At 48.9% G+C, this 18,734-nt stretch overlaps 4 protein-coding genes across 10 annotated transcripts; 2 read left to right on the forward strand and 2 right to left on the reverse strand.

Moving 5' to 3' along the window:
- Positions 1-233: 233 nt before the first annotated feature.
- On the forward strand, positions 234-2,826 carry LOC108029769 (protein phosphatase methylesterase 1). The gene is made up of 6 exons (XM_017102281.2): positions 234-467; positions 560-758; positions 848-957; positions 1,458-1,769; positions 1,828-2,049; positions 2,106-2,826. Exons 1-6 carry the CDS (start codon positions 394-396, stop codon positions 2,413-2,415), a joined length of 1,227 nt encoding a protein of 408 aa, XP_016957770.1. The 5' UTR covers positions 234-393; the 3' UTR covers positions 2,416-2,826.
- On the reverse strand, positions 2,786-4,025 carry LOC108029779 (UPF0193 protein EVG1 homolog). The gene is made up of 3 exons (XM_017102292.3): positions 3,565-4,025; positions 3,126-3,497; positions 2,786-3,070 (listed from the first exon to the last, which is right to left on the reverse strand). Exons 1-3 carry the CDS (start codon positions 3,767-3,769, stop codon positions 2,895-2,897), a joined length of 753 nt encoding a protein of 250 aa, XP_016957781.1. The 5' UTR covers positions 3,770-4,025; the 3' UTR covers positions 2,786-2,894.
- Positions 4,026-4,169: 144 nt separating this feature from the next.
- On the reverse strand, positions 4,170-12,032 carry LOC108029736 (protein Smaug). 6 transcript variants are annotated; one of them, XM_044095319.2, is made up of 5 exons: positions 10,702-10,969; positions 6,830-9,312; positions 5,676-6,769; positions 4,896-5,247; positions 4,170-4,834 (listed from the first exon to the last, which is right to left on the reverse strand). In XM_044095319.2, the coding sequence occupies exons 2-3, from the start codon at positions 9,211-9,213 to the stop codon at positions 5,794-5,796; spliced, it is 3,360 nt and encodes a 1,119-aa protein (XP_043951254.1). In that variant the 5' UTR covers positions 9,214-9,312; positions 10,702-10,969; the 3' UTR covers positions 4,170-4,834; positions 4,896-5,247; positions 5,676-5,793. The 6 variants fall into 6 exon arrangements, with proteins under 6 accessions (XP_043951254.1, XP_043951255.1, XP_043951256.1 ...); XM_044095320.2 differs by lacking the exon at positions 10,702-10,969 and adding an exon at positions 11,572-12,032 and having other exon boundaries at positions 4,170-5,247; XM_044095321.2 differs by having other exon boundaries at positions 4,170-5,247; positions 10,704-10,969.
- A 348-nt stretch (positions 12,033-12,380) lies between these two features.
- On the forward strand, positions 12,381-16,670 carry LOC108030704 (ubiquitin-protein ligase E3B). Of its 2 annotated transcripts, none has more exons than XM_017103748.3 (7): positions 12,381-12,786; positions 12,840-13,329; positions 13,394-13,774; positions 13,830-14,455; positions 14,518-14,636; positions 14,719-15,896; positions 15,957-16,670. In XM_017103748.3, the coding sequence occupies exons 1-7, from the start codon at positions 12,632-12,634 to the stop codon at positions 16,239-16,241; spliced, it is 3,234 nt and encodes a 1,077-aa protein (XP_016959237.1). In that variant the 5' UTR covers positions 12,381-12,631; the 3' UTR covers positions 16,242-16,670. The 2 variants fall into 2 exon arrangements, with proteins under 2 accessions (XP_016959237.1, XP_043951257.1); XM_044095322.2 differs by having other exon boundaries at positions 14,722-15,896.
- Positions 16,671-18,734: the final 2,064 nt, after the last annotated feature.

The raw sequence follows: 18,734 nt of genomic DNA on the forward strand, positions 1-18,734 counted from the left end.
TTCTCTATCGCTAACAACAAAAGCTCTTCTTTCGAATATGAATATTGAAGATTCGAGGAGTAAATTGAAGTAATTTATCACATTTCATTTTTAAATCTATATTTTAAAAATTTATCAGTTAAAGGCGTTGCCAGACAAAGGCATTGCCAAGAAGAGCTCGTTAGCGGATACACCCTCCTTGCCTAGCGAAGACACCAACCGCGACGGCTTGCATTTTTTAGGTATATTTCTCTAAATGAGAGTGGCATTAAAAGTATATTTCGCTCATTGGAACTACTTTATTTGTTTTGGAAAGGAAAACGGATATTTGCGAGCAACGGCCGACACAATTGCCACTGGCACCTGCACCGTAGGAGCACCACCTGTTGACCCCCTGCGGAGACAATCGAGGCCATGTCCAGTTTACAGCGCACGATGTTGAAGGGCAAGCTGCCACCCACCATTCCTGGCGGGCGCATCGGCCGAGCGTAAGTGCAGGAAAATCGAATGGGAATGGGGATGGAGATGGGGAACGAGGAGTGGGAAGCACGCCATCTCTACCCAATTTGGCTAATTGCAGGGACTCGTTCAAGAAGTCGCGCATCCGCGACTACAAGCCGGGCATGTGGAACGAGTTCTTCGCGGAGAAGGAGGACGTCACGGTGGATGAGCAGCGAACCTTCCGCATCTACCGCACCAAGCAGCCGGAGAAGCCGGGTCCAGTGCTCCTCCTGCTCCACGGCGGCGGCTACTCAGCCCTCACTTGGGCGCACTTTTGTGTGAGTATCCCGCCCTGCCTGGGGATGATAATCCTCCCCTGCTTTTTACCGAAATTCTTTACTAATTGGTCTCATTATATCCATTAAAGTCGGAGGTGACCAGCATGATCCACTGCCAGTGCCTGTGCATCGACTTGCGGGGCCACGGCGACAGCAAGGTGGACGACGAGGATGATCTCTCCGCGGACACGCTGGCCAAGTGAGTTGGTTCCCTCAGAAATATGTCCTAACTATCACAGGAAACAAGATTATCACGATTTAAAACCTTATTAATAGGTTTTTTTTCCTCCAAAATCTAAATTCTAGAATATAACTATCTCTTTAGGAAAACTATATATAAAATGTGCCTTTGGAAGGGAAAGGCTTTTCAGTTGCTTTAAAAATAATTGCATTTTATTGCAAATTGATTTTGAATTTGTTTTCAGTTAAAATGAGGTTACTATATGGACGATCAGGCCAATTTGCATAATGTCTTTGTTTATAAAAATAGCACATGAACATTTAAATGAGGTTGTTCTATACGATTCTAGAATGTTTTGGCAAAATGAGTTTATTGATTAGTCCATTTTGTTGCGATTCATTTTCAGTCTTATAAACAAAATAAAATCAACCTCGGGTTATAGAAATTTGTGTAATGATTTTAATTTAATTTTAAAAATGAAGTTGCATTATTTTAAATAACATAACATTTTTCCCTAGGGACATTGGAGACCTGATCTTGAAGCTGTATCCCGAGGAGGTGCCGCAGCTCTTCGTGGTTGGCCACTCGATGGGCGGCGCCATCGCCGTCCACTTTGCCCACATGGGCTTGGTGCCCAATTTGATCGGCATAACCGTCATCGATGTAGTGGAGGGCACTGCCATGGAGGCACTGGCCAGCATGCAGAGCTTTCTGCGCTCCCGTCCAAAGTATTTCCAGAGTATTCCGAATGCCATCGAGTGGTGCATCCGGAGCGGCCAGGTGCGCAACGTGGACAGCGCCAAAGTGTCCATGCCCGGGCAGATAATCAAGTGAGTGAGCCATTCCAATTGCTATCCACCAGAGGATTAACTCTTCGATGCCTTTCAGCTGTACAACGAACAAACTGGCAACGAATGACCTGCCCCTGCCCGATGAAGTGCTGGAGGAGGCTCACCACAACAGCATGTTTCCCAATCAGTTCAGCATTTCGGAGGACGAAGAGTCGTCGCCGCCGGGCGATGATGCCGCCGATGGCACAGGCGAAAGTGCAGCTGGCGCGGATTTCAAGAAGCCCATCACGACCAAATCCATGACCGAAGCGGCCAAGAAGTATGGATTACAAATATGATTAGAGAAACTATTTCATTTTTGTTGTTTTCCCCCAGTTACACCTGGCGAATTGACCTGTCCAAGTCGGAGAAGTACTGGGTGGGCTGGTTCTCGGGTCTGAGCGACAAGTTCCTCAACTTGCGCCTGCCCAAGCAGCTGCTCCTGGCCAGCATCGATGGCCTGGACCGCACCCTGACGGTGGGCCAGATGCAGGGCCGCTTCCAGATGCAGGTCCTGGCCAGATGCGGACACGCCGTGCACGAGGACCGTCCGCACGAGGTGGCCGAGGTGATCAGCGGCTACTTGATCCGGAATCGCTTCGCGGAGGCGGCCAGCGAGTTTCGGTGCCACATGCCGTCGTGCTAGGCGAACCACCCCTTTGCATCCAAGGTTGAGCACAAGCTGAGGTCACAAACGTCTATTTTTGAATGGAGGAGCGTAACTCTTGAACTTACAGATGCGTGCATATATATACAAAATGTAGTGCGTAGGTCCAGATAACAGATAACATATAGCCGTATATTCTATATACACATATACTTATAATCCAGTAATTTATTCGGTATTTTTAATTAAATCCTATGAATTTTTAACATTGTACTTTATACTCATTTTGCCAAATTTCAAGTCAAAAGTGCTAGCGTTTGGGCTTCTTACATTGTTACAATGAGTGTGTATTAAATATGTGCCAGATCAAAACGGAAATTTAACGAAATCCAAATTATACGAAAGCAAATAAGTTGAATAAAGCTATTTATTAATCGAGTGTTAACAGAACTTCACGCAGAACGCGAATGAGTCTTGGCTTTTAATGCGCGTCTCAAGGAACTCGTAATACAACACATTTAGTCCACAAAGCGGAAGCCACCATCGGACTTCATCTTCATCTTGGACTCCAGCGCCTGGATGCGCCGCAGCCGCTCGGCAATCTGCTCGCGGATCTCCGGGCGGTACTTCTTGCCCTGGCCCATGGATTCCATTTCCGTCAGCCACTCGGCGCGCTCGTTGATTTGGTCCAGTACTGTCAAACCATATAATCTTATCTGTATTTTCTCTCCAGTAAATGACCAACTTACGCTCGTTGATGAGATCCTCCTCCGTCACCAGCTGCTCCTCGCGTGGACGACGACGCGGCTTGATGGCCGGATCCGGCAGATGGGTGCCGGCCATGGTGAACTGAAGCTGCGACTTGGCCTTCTCCCCGGCCATCCGGTTGTCGGCGGGCGGGCGGTAGTAGCTCAGCTTGTAGGCCCCGCTCGCCTCGATCTGGCGGAGATTCTTGCGCTTGGCATTGCGCGCACGCTCCAGAATGGCCAGCGTCTCCCGGTCCACATCGTTTTTGGTGTTCGGACGCGGTGGCTCGGGCAGCGGCAGTGGTTCTCCATTACGCAGGCTCTCATCGATCTGCTTGCGCACCATCATGGACATCTTGGACTCCTTGACGAGCACTAGGTTTTCAGAGAACGGGCAGGGGGCAAATAGGATGGGATAAGACAAACGCTTCCCGGAACTCACACCGGATCAGATCCGCCGTCTCCTTGCTGTACTCCACCTTGGCCGAGTGGAATGCTCCAGATCCGCCCGGGGCAATGCGTTCGCTGGGCCACAGGGGCGCCTTCTGCGTGGAGGGCTGTCCGCCACCCGCTTCCGGCTCCTGGTGGGCCATCAGACCGCCGGGCAGCGCCTTTATCTGGACGTTGTTAAACCGATGTCGGCTCATGCTGTGAGTCTAGTAATTTTTGATCCGGAAAACAGAAGAACTCGTTGATGTGGAAAATCGCTGCTACAATTTCGAGTGGCGTGTTTGAAGGCTGACCTCGGTGTGAAGTTGTTTTACGCCGGACAACAAGAGTGGAGACGCATGGCAACCTGGGTCGTCGGGTTGTTAGGCAAACAGCACGGGTATTTTTAATTCTCGAAATAATTTATTGAAAATAAATATATGTAGGTATTGTATGTGTGTATATGTGTGGGTAGGTACACGCTTGGTTTACGCTCGCACTCTGATAAACTGGCGAGCATCTAACTGACTTCTGCACATTCGTCTACGAGTAGTTGCACTTTACATTAAACCATTTAGTTTGCGGGTCGTTTTGAACGCGCCAAGTTTGACAATTAGGTTTCGATTACTTCGGTATCCCATCGGCCGTACATTGGGTTTTCTTTTTATTAATAGGTAAAAGCATCAGCGATTTACAGGGTTGCGGTTGTTGTTAACAAAGGTATTTCGGAAATATCGACAACAAATTGAAAAACAAAAACATTCTAAGCAGTATTTACTCATGCGCTTGTTCGGCTCTTTACAATTATAATTATGCTACACGTTTCTACGCTCCTATGGTAGCTATTTTTTGGCTGCCTTTCATTTCAGCTCGCTCCGTCGTCATCGTTTCTTTTCGAACCTAGGCTTATAATGCGACCGACATACATTCGTTTATATAAATATATATAATTCCTTTTAAAAACAACTAAAACATAACATATCGAGTGATTGGCTTGCCATTTACATGATAAACAATTGACTAAAGCAAACATAATAGTAATAGTAGCGTTAGGCTAATCAATGACAATGATGATTATGTATTCGTTAGGCAATACAAGGTGTTTCGGCTTACGCGTACGCTTACTTATACAAAATACAATATGTGGTTCCGCTTCTCAAAACACAAACAGTGAAACATTGAAACTCCTCCCGGTGAAAGTTTAGTCTAGTGGTTGTTTCCGCTGTGTTGCGGTCTGCTCTCCTCTCCTCTGGTGCAGTTACGGTTCAGCAAATATGTTCCTTCTAATTTAAAATAAATTATGTGTACGTGTATATATAAACATATCCATTATGTGACTACTACTTCATTCAGCAAGCCTAGTTTTGATTCGTGCACAAACAATTCTCAGCTATCAGCTCTCAGCTCTCGTTTCTTGTTTCTCAATTCTCGATTCTCAATTCTCACTTTTCGATTCCCCATCCATCCGGCTTTCTTCTTTCTAGTTTTTATAGTTGCGAAAAGTAATCTTAGTCAGTCTCATGGTCACGATGCAGAGTTCATTTATAATTTTTACTAGATAAACCTTTTTCGTCGTCGTTTAGCGGGGTAACTCCTTCATTTGGCGACGTTGTTGTTCTGGTTGATGGTGATATAGTCGAAGGTGTGATTAGGATTAGAATAGCGTAAAGTGTTGATCAAATTTGGCCAAATTTTCCTACATAGAGAGAGGTTACTGTATTGTGTGTTTGCGATTGGTTTTGTTTGGGGTGGCTGGCTTGGCTTGTTAGTTTAACTACATAAATGGCGACAACATTTACGAAACCTAAACATTAATAACATTGATAGCAAGATGCCGCGTCCCCGCTGACAGCTGACTTGGGGTACTCCTTCGGGGATCGCTGCGAGGGCCAAGCAAGTCCAACGGCCAGCCGTTGGGCCTGCGAGCCCAGCCAGCTGATCAGATCGCTGGGGACGCCTTGGCACACAATTGATAAACTTAACATTAAAACAATCTACCGGCTTACTAACTAAAAACGATTACAAAACGGGCTGTGAATGGGGACGCAGGGTGGACAGCTAGACGCGACACAAACATATGGTAGATACGACGAATCTTACAAAGCTAAATATAAAAACATTTACGTTCGTTTATGAAATCAAACTTCAAACGCGGTTCAAAGCTAAGTGAACACAAAAACTGCTGGCAGCCACAAATCTAACGTCTTGACAATCCGATCCCTCAGACAGCGCAGAACATTGTTCAGTTCATTGCCTGCTCAGTCATTTGGCGGCACAACGTCTCTAGCTGCTCCAGGCTCTTAAAGTCATTCATCTTGTACTCGGTGACATGGGGCGACATGCCCAGATTGACCAGCGGCGGCTGGGACAGGCAATGATCGACGGCATGGTTGTTGTTCTTACTGCTTTGGTGACAAAGATTGTGGACACAGGCACCACCGGTTACGCCACCACCAACATTGGAGCACAGACAGCTGCCACTGCCCACGGCGGCGGCAGCTGCTGCCAACAGTTGCAGCTGTTGTTGATTAATCAAGTTGTTGTTCAGCATGCTGTTGTTATTGTTGTTGTTATTAATTAGGATCTGCGGCTGATCGTGCTGCTCCTGACTCGGATTGGGATTCGGATTACTAACCATCACAACAGCGGCCATGGTCTTCTTTGGTTGTTGCTCCGCACTGGACACTCCTCCGCTGAGCTTCCTCTGCTGCTGCTGCTGTTGATTGCGCTCCACCACGAGGTTGTCGTTGGATCCATTGTTGGTAAGCACTCCCTGGCCCGGCTTGAAGATCATCTGCTGCGCCTGCTGTGGACCGCCAGCCACCAAGATGAGATTGTTCAGCGACCGGCGATGCGACTGTGGCGGCGTCTGCTGCGGCAACGCCGGAAAGTGGTTGTGCTGCTGCAGCATTTGCTGCATCTGCTGGGCATGATGATGCGACTTGCCGGGCGGCGGCGGTGGCGGCTGCTGTTGGGGATTGCCCATGAAGCTGGGGTACGAGGAGCTCTTGTACTGCGGCTGATGAGAAGGACCGCCGCCGTAGCCGTTGTAGTCAAACTGCGGCAGGGGCGGCGGCGGCTGCTGCTGCGAATGATGGGGCAGCGGGTGCTGCAGGCAATTTAGCGAAAAGTTCAGCATGTCGTTGGAGTTCTTGCGGTTGTTAATCCTATCGTTGCTGCCGCTCTTTGTGTCGCACTTGCGAGTCTTGCCATTCCATCTAATAAAACGATAAAATTACTAAATTGAATACAAGAGTGACGAGTGTTTAAAAACATACCTTGGCTTGTTGATGTTGCCATTGTTTGGCCCCACTCCGGCTGGCTTAACGTGATGCATCTTCGGTACCATGGAGATCTTCATCTTGGACAGCTTGAACTTCAGGTCCTTGAGTTGGTTGGCATGGTTCATGAACGCCTCGTTATGAATGGACCGGTCCAAGATCCACATAAAAACTCCCAGTGTCTCGTCGTCCTGTGCAGCATACGGATCCTGCTGCAGTGTGTTGCTCACAATGTCGATGACCTTGAGGAAGCGCAGTCCAATGTTCTCCTCCGGCGGCCCAAGGGATTCCAGAGGCTTCATCGGTGTCAGCACAATGTTGGTCAGCTCTTCGACGGCAGTGCTCAGCTTCATTTGACCAGATAATAACTCTTGCTCCACCCGGTTGAGTATGTGGGCCCGCTCCTTCAGCTTATCGATGCAGAGAGCCAGCTTGTGGGAGGCGCCCTTGGTGACGCCAACGCTCTGCAGGAAGTCCTCAGTGATCAACAGCATCTCCTCGTACGTCATGTTCTTGAACAGCTCGATGTACTTGTGCAATCGCAGGGACTTCAGCCAAAGGCCTATTCCCGACATGCCCACGTTGCGGGTGTGGAACTTGATATAGTTGGGCTTGAACTCGTCCAGACGCGTATCGGACCCACTATTGATCAAGGCTCCGCGCTGATGCTCAATGGACAAGGAGAAGCTGCGCGGCTTGTTGGCGAATTGGGCCAGGTTCTCCGTGGAATTGGAGCAGTTGTCGTTGACCGTGATCACCGAGGAGTTAGAAGAACTGGAGCAGCTCGAGATCGTTTGTGTGGTGAGGCTGTTGGAGCGTCGCGTCTTTAGGGCCGCAATCTTGCTGTCCAGGCTCCAGCGGTTGATCTCGCCAAACTGATCCCCCACATTTCCCATCAGGATCGATGCATAGGGAGGAGGCTGGAGCAACTGCTGCTGGAGATGCGGCGGAGGCTGCAATCGTTCGTCTACCGGGTTTCCGCCAGTTCGTGCACAAACACTACTGCTGGCCAGGCTGCAGGCCTCTCCCATATCCGCCGTGACCGGATCGAAGTCGAGTATCTCAGTGCCATTCTTGCTGAATGACGTGTCATGGTCGTCGCCACCACCGATCCCCAGCATAGAGCCCGCTCCGGCGACCACACCGTTGACCAGCGAAGAGCTGCCCTCCAGCGACAGGCCGAGGCTATTCTGACTAGAAGCTAATTCGTTCAGGGTAATACCATTGAGATTATCACAGAGTGGGTTGATCGACCCGTTGGAGCTGCCGCCTCCGCTGCCACGCCAATCACCGGCCAACTTTGTTTGCAGCTGTTTGCTGGGCGGGGCGATTGTCTGCCAGTCGTTGGTGCGCGAGGATCGTGGGCCGCTTACCGGGCACAGCGAGGATGAGGCCACCGACGAACAAGAGGCTGTCGAGGAGCTGGTCGCCGACGAGGAACAACTGCCACTGCCTGTGGAGCTGCCACCGGCGACCAGTTGCGGCGAGGGCTGCAGGAAGTAACTGCGATTAGTCAGGCCCGCCGCCGCCGCCTGGATATGATCCTCCAGGTGACGCAGCCAAATGTTCAGCGATCGCCGGTCCTCGCTGGTGATCGCCGGATGGATGAGTAGGTACGAGAAGATCTGCTGCACCAGCTCCGTGGGCACAATCTGCTGCATGGTGTCCTTGACGGCCACTGGGATGAGGGTCAGGTAGATGAGTTTGGCCTCCTCGTTGCCCGGCTTCAGTAGGGGCAGCATGTTGAGCACCTCGTGCAGAATATCTTCCTTGCGGGCGTACAGCTTCCGCTCGTCACACTGCGCCGAGGTGGTGATCTGGAAGTCGCTGCCGTAGCACGGCATCGAATCCTTGTCGGATGAGGAGGAGGACATGGCGTCGAGCAGGTCGCATGGCTGGAACGTCTTGTAGGCGTTCAGCAGGTTCTGCAGGTACACCGGATTGTTGGCATTAATGTCGATCACCACACTGCTCAGGTTCGTCTGCGAGGTGCCCAGGTTCTGGGTCAGGTTGCTGTCGATCGAATACTGCAGAAACTTGAGGCTCGGGTAGCGCAGCCGCTTGAGCAGTGCGTACATCACGACGGTCCGCTCGCAGTCGTTCCACTTCTCGAAGAGATTTGTCACTGTGGTCACCTGCTCGCAGAACAGCGCGTTGGACGGCTGGCTCTGGTTGGGATTGGCGCTAGGATTGGAACTGCCATTGCCATTGGCGTGTGTCGCCGTTGTCGTGGCTGTGGATGGGGCCTCCTTGTGGACAGCCGTTGGGGTGGATGTGGTGGGCTGCATCTCGTGGGATGCACTGTTACAGGTATTGTTGGATTGGCCGCTGATGCCGGAGGTCATCGCGTTGTCAGTTCCAGTTGCGTTTGCGTACTTCATCTCGTTGTTAGTTTGCTTCTTGTTTGCGGGGTAGTGTGTCTATTATAATTTAGGGTATTTTAATTCTTACGGCTCTTTGTGGTTATTTGGTTGCGTTTCCTGCAATTAGAAAAGTGAGAGAGGGTTATAAATGATTCTGCACAGTTTCAGATAAGCTAGTCACTGCCATAACCTTTTAAGGTTACCTTTGTTGATTTTATCTTAAGAAGGCTCTAATTAGTTGATTATCCTAAGAAAGACCCAAGATGTTAGGATTTGGGAAAGAAAAGTTTCGATGGGGTACATTTTATGGAAGATAACTTAAAAGTTAGCTTCGCTTTCAGAGGAAAATACCAGCAGTTCCCAACCACGTGATCGAATCAATCACTTTCTTATTTTCCTGGAATTTGTCGCCATTGCTCCACTCGGGCTTGGAGTGCCGTGCAGCGATAATAGAATAAACTCTAAGCCGCAAATAACGCTCGAATTTAATCAAATCAGCTTTCGCTAATTTGTTAAGTTTACAAGCTCGGAGACAGCAGCGCGGTAGCAACAACAATTATCTGTAATTGACGATTGGAAATTAGCATTTGCACGGTCCGCCGATCGGGCCGACCGACTGGCTTATCAGGAAAGCAAATAAACAACAAATATATAACACCTTCGATTCGCTTCGACGGCGCGAGTGACGAGCGACGATAAATCAATAAAATAACAAACATTTCAAATACCAAATCGTTAATTTCGACTTTGGATTTGGGTTTCCACTTCGATTTCCGGGCGGGTGGGAAGAAGAAGAGCTGGAAGAAGGGGCTGCGAGCGGCGGGGGCGAGAAGTTTGGTTAGGTTTTTGCACAGTTTCGCACTTTTCATTTAGTTTCGTTTGCCATTGCTTGTGTGTGCCCATTTCGAATCTTGTTTCTTCTGCCGCCGTTGCTTTGTTGTTGTTGCTTCTGCTCTGGCGACTTTCTTCGATTTTTTCCCGTGTTTCTACTGCTTTACAGTGGGCACTCGAAGAGAGATCACAGGTACTGTGTACCTTTCTTTGAATATATTACGGAGGATATTTACTGTAAGGTATGGAACATTTTAGGCAGTTTACAGGAAACAAAAGATATATGTAATTTCCAGTTGATGTTATCGAGTGCTCACTGTGATTTAAGCCAGAGGCAATGTAACGGCCCCTGTATTGGTGCCCCTGCGTATGTGTGCAAGCACTAAAACATAACGGGCCCCAATTACTGCATTAAAAGCACAGCTACTGCTTTGGAATTTACCGATGTTTACTTTTTTTGTGCCTTCTATAGCGACCGAGAGCGACAAAGAGAGCCGTTTAGCGCGCCTCGATCTAACGGTACTTGTGCATGCCCGGGTCGATCTTTGAGGTTATGCGTCACTGCTGCATTTTGCAGTTATTTTCCAACCGGCTTGCAAAAAATTCGCAAAGTTCAACAAACGCGCCTGGAAAGTTCACGAACACACAAACAGGATACTGGAAGCGGAAACTCACACGTTCTTTTTATGTATTTTCCTGCCCTTTCAGCAGTCGCGATCGCAGGCGTTTGGCATATTCCTAACGTTTATTTACGTTACGAATAAATAAGATGATTGTTGATCCGCAATTCTTGCAGCAGACGAGACGCACAGAAGAGAAGAATTGTTTTATGCAAGAAGCTGAGCTGAAGACGAGACTGAAGACGGCGGCTGCTGCACTGGAATGGACGATGCAGTGGGGAGCACCGCGGAGGAGGAGCGGCTGATGGCGAATGATTGGCGCTGGCGTCAGCGTTTTAGAAAGAAAATGGTGGAGCAGCAGCGGCGGCGACTGCAGAGGAGGGAGAGCGAAACGGGCGGAAAGGCGAAGGAGCGCGCGCCTTTTTTTCTGACAGCCCAAAAGGAACGGAACGATGATGCTGCCGCTGCCGCTGCTGGCTGTCAAGAAAATAGGGAGAGCACTCACACACACACGCGGAGACCTTGCTGCTCTGCCGTAGTGGTGGTGCGAGTGAGAGTGACACACTGAGCAATGCACGGGCGAAATTGCGGCAAATTACATGAGAGAGCAGCGCATTACAGGGCATTTGGAACGCCCTCTCCCTCTCTCAACCCCCCTTTCAATTGTTTTCATTTGCACTCGCTTTCCGTTTTGCCGTCTGTTTCTTGCAGTGGCGTACGGGTAAGGGTGGGAAGGGGGCTGGGCTCCTGGGGCCCGAGGGGGGTTTGTTGTTTTCACCACATAGCACACAGCACACACACCGAAGATTGGCCCCCAAAATCACGCCCCACCCACCACACACCACCCAGCAGCCACGGTCGGCCAGACAACAAAAATATATAGCTACACTGCGCTTGTGCCAAAATCGTTCTATTTTTCAATTACCTTTTCGCCTTCTATTCGCCTGCTGCAAACCTTGAAATTATTTTCTGTTGCAATTCACAGTTTTGATCCGATCAGCACGGGAATCGAGCATATTTCGCTAATTTCATATGCTATCGCTTGGGACTCGATCGGATCGGATCGCATCGCGCATTTATTAATTTATAATTTTCACCTTTGCTCGCGCCCGCTTGTGTGTGTGTGTGCGCGCGAGTGTGTGTGTGTACTTTTTATTAGCACTTTGGGCTTTAGCTTTGTTGTTTTTGCTAAACCATAACTTATTTTTTAGCCACACACAGCCAGTCGCGTACGCTCACGTGTCTTCACAAACGCCCGATTACGGAGTACTGCACTCGGCTGCTGCTGTTGCACTTGGTTGGATGCATGTTTTCGCCAGCTATTCCATTTTTTCAGCAATTAATTAACTATTTATTCACGCGAACGCAGCGTTGCTAGAGCTGGGACAAAATCGATGAGTGTTCGATGCAGTCGATGTTCGGTGTGTGCCTATCGATAACCGATTGTTCTGTCCAGAGTAGAGATGTGCTAGGATGCAGCCCTGGGTTCGGATACTCGCTAGCCGAGACACGATCCACTAAGTTAGCTATAAAATAGCCAGAAACTAGGAGAATCGGAATTAATACAATCTAAATTAAAAGGTATTGGCTGTAATTGAGTAAAATTATAGATATAAGTAATGAAGTTAATTTTATAATAAGTGTCATTATAAAAGTATATATTAATTTGGCGCTATTTAAATTTGTATTTCTCTAAAAAATATCGATAAATTCAGATTCTTTACTCCCCTCTAGCAGAAGAATAAGCGGTCACACTGGAAACCCAATTGGGATAAAATAAAAGGATCATTTTTGTATATTCGCTGGATTTACGATGCAGAAAAAGTCCAGCGATGCACTGAATCAAGGCCCAGGGACCGCGCGCAGCTCGAGGAAGTGATTGCAGCGAGGAAAACCAACCGGAACAGCGACAATCCCAACGAAAACAGGCCCACGGCAACACAAAATATCATCATCAAAATACCATCAACCTGCTGCAGTGAGAAATGTTTGCCCAGAACCAGAAAACCAGCTTCCTGGAGCAGACGAAGGCGGCGCGGGAGGAGCGGGCGCTGGAGAAGCGCCGAGAGCAGGCGGCCATCCTGCTGCAGGCCACGCTCAAGGGCTACGCGGCGCGCAGGAAGTACCAGAAGCGGATCATGTAAGAACCTAGCCAAATTGTTAGGCCAACTTCTCTGAAAACCCCTCTTGCAGCCTCGACTTCGATGCCATATTCACGGAGAATCAGGACGACAAGGATGCGGAGCTGGAGCTCCTGGCCACCAACGTGTACCCGGTGCTCCGGCGCTACCTCACCCAGATCAAGCTGGACAAGAGCGATGTGCGTGCGCGGGAGCGACTGGAGCGCATCTGTCGCTACATCATCAAGGCCATGGAGGCGGAGAACCCCAAGCTGTCCTACGCCGCCCTCTGCCTGTTCAAGGAACGCAGCCTGCCGTGGATCGCGCACATCAAGATACTGCTCACCAACTGCCTGACGTTGCTGCCCCAGCTCAAACCTGAGAACCACGCTGATAGCTTGTCCCTTGCCCTCTTCCTGCACACACTGGTGGTCTTCACGTTGCCCAAATCCTGGGCCATACTCAGGAATTCCCAGTTCGAGAAGGTGCAGCCGGCCATGCAGAAGATTTGCTGCAACATCCAAGGGCATCTGGTGCAAAATGACTTCTACAGGACCATGCGGGTAAGCTCCGTCGCTTTTATAATGGAAAGTGATAGAAACTTACTCAGCCAATCCCAATTTTCAGCTCGTTTTGCTGCGCGGCACTGTGCGCGAGGAGTTGTCCGTGAAGCCAGTCACCCTAGTGGCCATCATAACGCTCTGCCTGCGACCCCTGATTGATGGCAACTTTAGTCGCAACCTACTGACCAAGTTTCTGTCGGAGATTCTGTCTGTGCCCGCCCTGATCTACCATCTCCACCAGAGTGTGCCGCAGTGCCTGGAACAGTTCTCATCTTTGGGCCTGCTGAAGAAGGCTTTGGGCATCTCCGGAGACTTGCAGTGGTTCGAGGAGTTCGGCGCTAGCATGCCGGGCACCAAGTCCCTAGCATTCCTGGGAAACATAGTGAATCTTTTCAACATTGATGGCCAAGGGGAGTCCAAGGACTTGGCCTATCCACTACTGACTGTGAGTTGTGCAAAATCGCCTACTTAGTGGCTATTTTATGCCCCAACCCTTTTAGGAAACCACTACATCGCTGCTGGAGCTTATACCCAACACGGTTACCACCAAGGGAGTCTTTACCCAGTGGCACGAGCTGCTGGGCTGGCACACTCCGGGTCCAGAGCCCGCCCAGAATCAGAATGTGGCTCTGATCAAGAAACAGTTTCACATGCTGTGGGATCATCGCTGTATAAAGCTGTTGCTGGGCGATCTCTTGAAGGAAATCAATCTTAACTACGAGCGCATCGAGTTCCAGCCGCCACAGCAGGCATCCACATCGAATCTGTTGCGTCGTGCCTTGGAGCGCAGCTCCACCCGGGGAGTCAACCTGATGGGAGTGGCGAACAGCAAGCAGGCCAAGCAGCAGTGGCGCAAGCTGGACAACGCGGATGTGGTGCAGGTGTCCCGCATCTGTGGCATGTACTATGCCGCCCTCAACACACTCTCCCAAATGAAACTGGACATCCTGACGGGCATCTGCTACAATGACAATGTGCTGTACGATATTTGGTTGCTAATCACGTCCCTGGGACCCAACTGCGGCATGAAGGAGTATCTGGAGCTGCTCAAGTCGGAGACAAACCTGCAGAAGCCGCAGACCGCCATGCTGATGCTCTTCTGCGACTGCATGACGCACTACGTCACGTAAGGAGATTGTATAAAGAAACTACTTGTTGCACTATTGGTAACTATTTTCTATCTAACAGAATTCTGGATGAGTATGAGATGTATACGGAGCAGAATCCTTTTAAACTGAACGATTATGTGATGTTGACCTACTTCCTTAACAATATTCTCTATAAACTCATAAACGATAATCTTCTGGGTGAGTGCTTACACCATGTTGCTTTATTATAGTAATTAAGATAATTAACAATTAATTGTAAAATTAATCTTCCAATCTCCAGCAGGCAAGAACATTGTCCAGAATCCGGTTTTCATCTCGCTGCACACTCTAATGCTCTGCTTGTACCGTCGCGACTGCCGTCGCCCCTTCACGCCACCCAACCACTGGCTCATACCAGAGGTAAAGCCCTCCACGTTCATAAACGATCTGGAGAAGGCCAAGCGAAACGCAATGCTGCTGCTGGCCAAGATGCCGCACATCATACCGCACGACGATCGGGTCAAGCTGTTCCGCAAGTTCGTGCAGAACGAGAAGGCAGTGATGGGTCTGACGGAGAGTGCCTGCGCCTCGCCGCGCTCCGCCCTGATTGTGATTCACCGTGAGCGAATCGTGGAGGACGGCTACAGGCAACTGGCCGCCCAGCCCACTCAGGCTCTGAAGGGCGTTATCCGGGTGCGGTTCATCAACCAGCAGGGACTGCATGAGGCAGGCATTGATCAGGACGGAGTGTTCAAGGAGTTCCTGGAGGAGACCATCAAGAAGGTGTTCGACCCGTCGCTAAATCTCTTCAAGACCACTTCCGACCAGCGGCTATATCCCTCGCCCATCTCCTACGTCCAGGACAATCATCTGCAGCTCTTCGAGTTCGTGGGCCGCATGCTGGGCAAGGCGGTGTACGAGGGCATCGTGGTGGACGTGCCCTTCGCCTCCTTCTTCCTCTCCCAGCTGCTCGGCCAGACGCAGCAGGCCCTCTACTCCTGCATGGACGAGCTGCCCTCGTTGGACAACGAGTTGTATCGCAGTCTTACCTTCATCAAGCACTATAAGCAAGATGTGGCCGATCTGAATCTTACCTTCTCCGTGGACCAGGATGTGATGGGCAAAATTGTCACTCATGAGTTGCATCCGGGTGGCAAGGCGCGGGTGGTTAATGACCACAACAAGCTGGTCTACATCCACTACATGGCCTTCTTCCACATGAACACCCAGATCCGCGAGCAGACGATAGCCTTCAATCGTGGCTTCCGCAGCATCGTCAATCCAGAGTGGCTTTCCCTGTTCTCGCCTCCGGAGTTGCAGCGCCTTATTTCCGGGGACACGGTGCCTTTGGACTTGAAGGACCTGCGAAAGCATACGCAGTATTACGGGGGCTTTCACGATTCCCATCGCGTGGTGGGCTGGCTCTGGGACATCCTAGGCAAGGACTTCACAGAAGAGGAGCGCAAGCTGTTTTTAAAGGTGTGTGGTTCATAACTTTATGCAAATTAATGGTTTACTAATTGAAATAAATCTTTCCAGTTCGTAACCAGCTGCTCGAAGCCTCCGCTTTTGGGCTTTGCCCACCTGGAGCCGCCCTTCTCCATTCGCTGTGTGGAAGTGGGCGATGACGAGGATACGGGGGACACGATAGGAAGTGTGATCCGAGGTTTCTTCACCATCCGCAAAAAGGATCCGCTCAACCGGCTGCCCACCTCCTCCACCTGCTTCAACCTGCTGAAGCTGCCGAATTACCAAAAGAAGTCCACGCTGCGGGACAAACTTCGTTACGCCGTCAGCAGCAACACCGGGTTCGAGCTGTCCTAAGGCGGCCTGGAACTGCTCCCAGCTACTCTTTCTTTCTACTTTATTCACATTTGTATGTTAACCTTTTCTAAGCATTCTTTCGTAGGCAATTCGGTGCAAATGTATTTGTAAGTTCTTGTGGCCGCATCACAAACGGATTGAGAAACATATTTAATGAATCTTAAACACAATTATTAACAAATAAACATAAACGTATAGCTGTGATAAAACTATAATAAACTAACGAAGAGTACACACAAATACCAAGCTGAATTACGAGTACTAAAGCGAACAATCCATTTTGGTGGCTGCTGATAGAAAAGAGAAAATGTCTAGCACACAACAAATATCTAACCCACGTACGGTGTAAGCCAAAAGTTACATGTATGTAAACCACGAAAAAACCAGCAACAATAAATCCTATGTGTCTGATTCATGTGCAAAACGTAAGCCAGCTTTATCACATTTATCTTGCGTAAGGTAGCCTAAGCGCGTTCCCAAAGATAACAAACATGCCATTAGTGAGCGCTGCTCAGAATTTCCCCGGGTTTTTCCAGCCCGAAAACTGAATGAAAATGGAAATGAAGCCGGACACGAATGGCGGGCAGCGCGAGCGCTAATGACACAAATCCGTCTGGACGGGGCCTGCCGTCCTGCGATCCCGAACTCCTCTTCCTCCGCTAATTGCCTGAGTCACACTCGAGGGTCGTCGGGTCAGGGGCACTTAGACGGTGCGGAGTAAGCGGAAATACGGCAAGGAGTTTATGCAAAGCTAGTCGAGTTACGAATTACCGGAAATTGCATATCTGGCTGACTAATGACCGGAGACGGGTAATGGGAATGCGAGCAGGGATTAGCCCAGGGTCCCTAAAAAGCAAGATGTCCCTTGGAAAAATGCGATCAAGATCTGAATTCGGAAGGGCAACTTTAACCATTTGCAAGGTATTTTGGTTACGATAAAAGCTGTTTCCAAAAATTATAAATGTAATCATTACATAAATATTGTTTATTTTAATATTTTTATAAGGGTTAAGCAATATTATAAATAATCATTATTTTTTGTGTTTTGTTATATAATTATTATTATATTTTTCTACCCTATAAATACCCATTTGATATATAAGATACTATCTGCGCATGGAATCTGCAACACCGGAGGTAATTTGATATTTTCACCCCGGTCATCGATCGTTAAGGACCTCTACGGGTTCCGTTCCGTTCCGGTTCCCATTTAAGTACCCCCAAGCGATGTCCTTTTGCGGTTTCGTCGGCCGCTTTTGTCTCCAACATTTAGGCGGCCAGACAATAGCAAACAAATTGTAGAGCAGACCCACAAACAGGCAATAATCATAACAATAATTTTGGAAACTGCAGAGACACAAACAGTCGGCGGTCGTCGCGCAGCCAGGCCATAAAACTCGCATCCTCGAGGTTCTGGCTCTCCGGCCTTTGTTCCCAGCGCTGAGGAGGCCGCATCTCGGGGACAAAGTGTGATGATTTTTATGACTCGCCTGTGAATTCGTGCCGCCACCGTCGCCTGGCAGCCGAGGGAAACAGGACCAGTGGCAGCAAGTGACTGATCCGTTAGACGCATCCCTAGCCCTAACCCTAGTCCTGGCCCAACCCCTCCCACTTCGGGGCTCAAGTGGCCAGAAGGCGACAGTGGCTTGGCGCCAGTTCGATTTGATGGCCTCTCCCGGACGCCGCAATTTGTTGTGGCCCAGCATCCAGTACAAGTACCATTTACAGGTCTGATTAGCCCACTTATCGCCGGGCGGATCTCTTTCTGGAGACCCTCCGTTGCAAACGGTAGCGCCGAGATTGGGATGCATCTACAAGATGCTCGGGCGATTGCAGATAGGTTAAATGCCCTGCAGCAGATGGGCGCTGATCATGGCAGCGAGATATATCCAGGGGCCATCGAAGGTTTGACACTCAAGTGCGCTTTCAAGAAGGCCGATGATCAAAATGTTAAATACTTCTTAAGATACTTCAGAAACGCAGAATTTGATTTAAGGCATAACTGAGGGAAGGTTTTCCAAGTTTTCAAGAATCTTAAAGGTTTCAGAGAATTTTAAAGTATTTGAATCTCACATTTTTATTTTTGATATGGTACTTTTTAAAATTCCTGAGAGCTTGCTCCAAACCAAGCTCGCGTCAATAGATTTGATTATTAATACTTTATTAAAAGTCTTGTTTCTAATCTTGAAACCTAATTTTTCTATAGAATATTCAAAATATTTAGTGTGACTGAACTCGTAAAACTAAGACGAGACACTTTTAATTATACTGATAGTGGAAAAGAAGAATAAAATAAAATACATTTTAAATCCTCTTACTTTAGTGAAAAGCAACATTGAAATCGGCCTTTAAATACCACTAAATACGAATACTTTTATAACTCTTAATTTTTTAGAATACAAGTTATGAATACGTATCTGATAAGTCGTTTTCTCAAGTGGGGTTTTTACTATTCCTCCAGCCCCTATTTTATATGTTTTCCTCGTGCTCACC

This window comes from Drosophila biarmipes, chromosome 3L, assembly GCF_025231255.1.
Source record: "Drosophila biarmipes strain raj3 chromosome 3L, RU_DBia_V1.1, whole genome shotgun sequence".
In the NCBI taxonomy this organism is placed as follows: Eukaryota; Metazoa; Arthropoda; class Insecta; order Diptera; family Drosophilidae; genus Drosophila; species Drosophila biarmipes.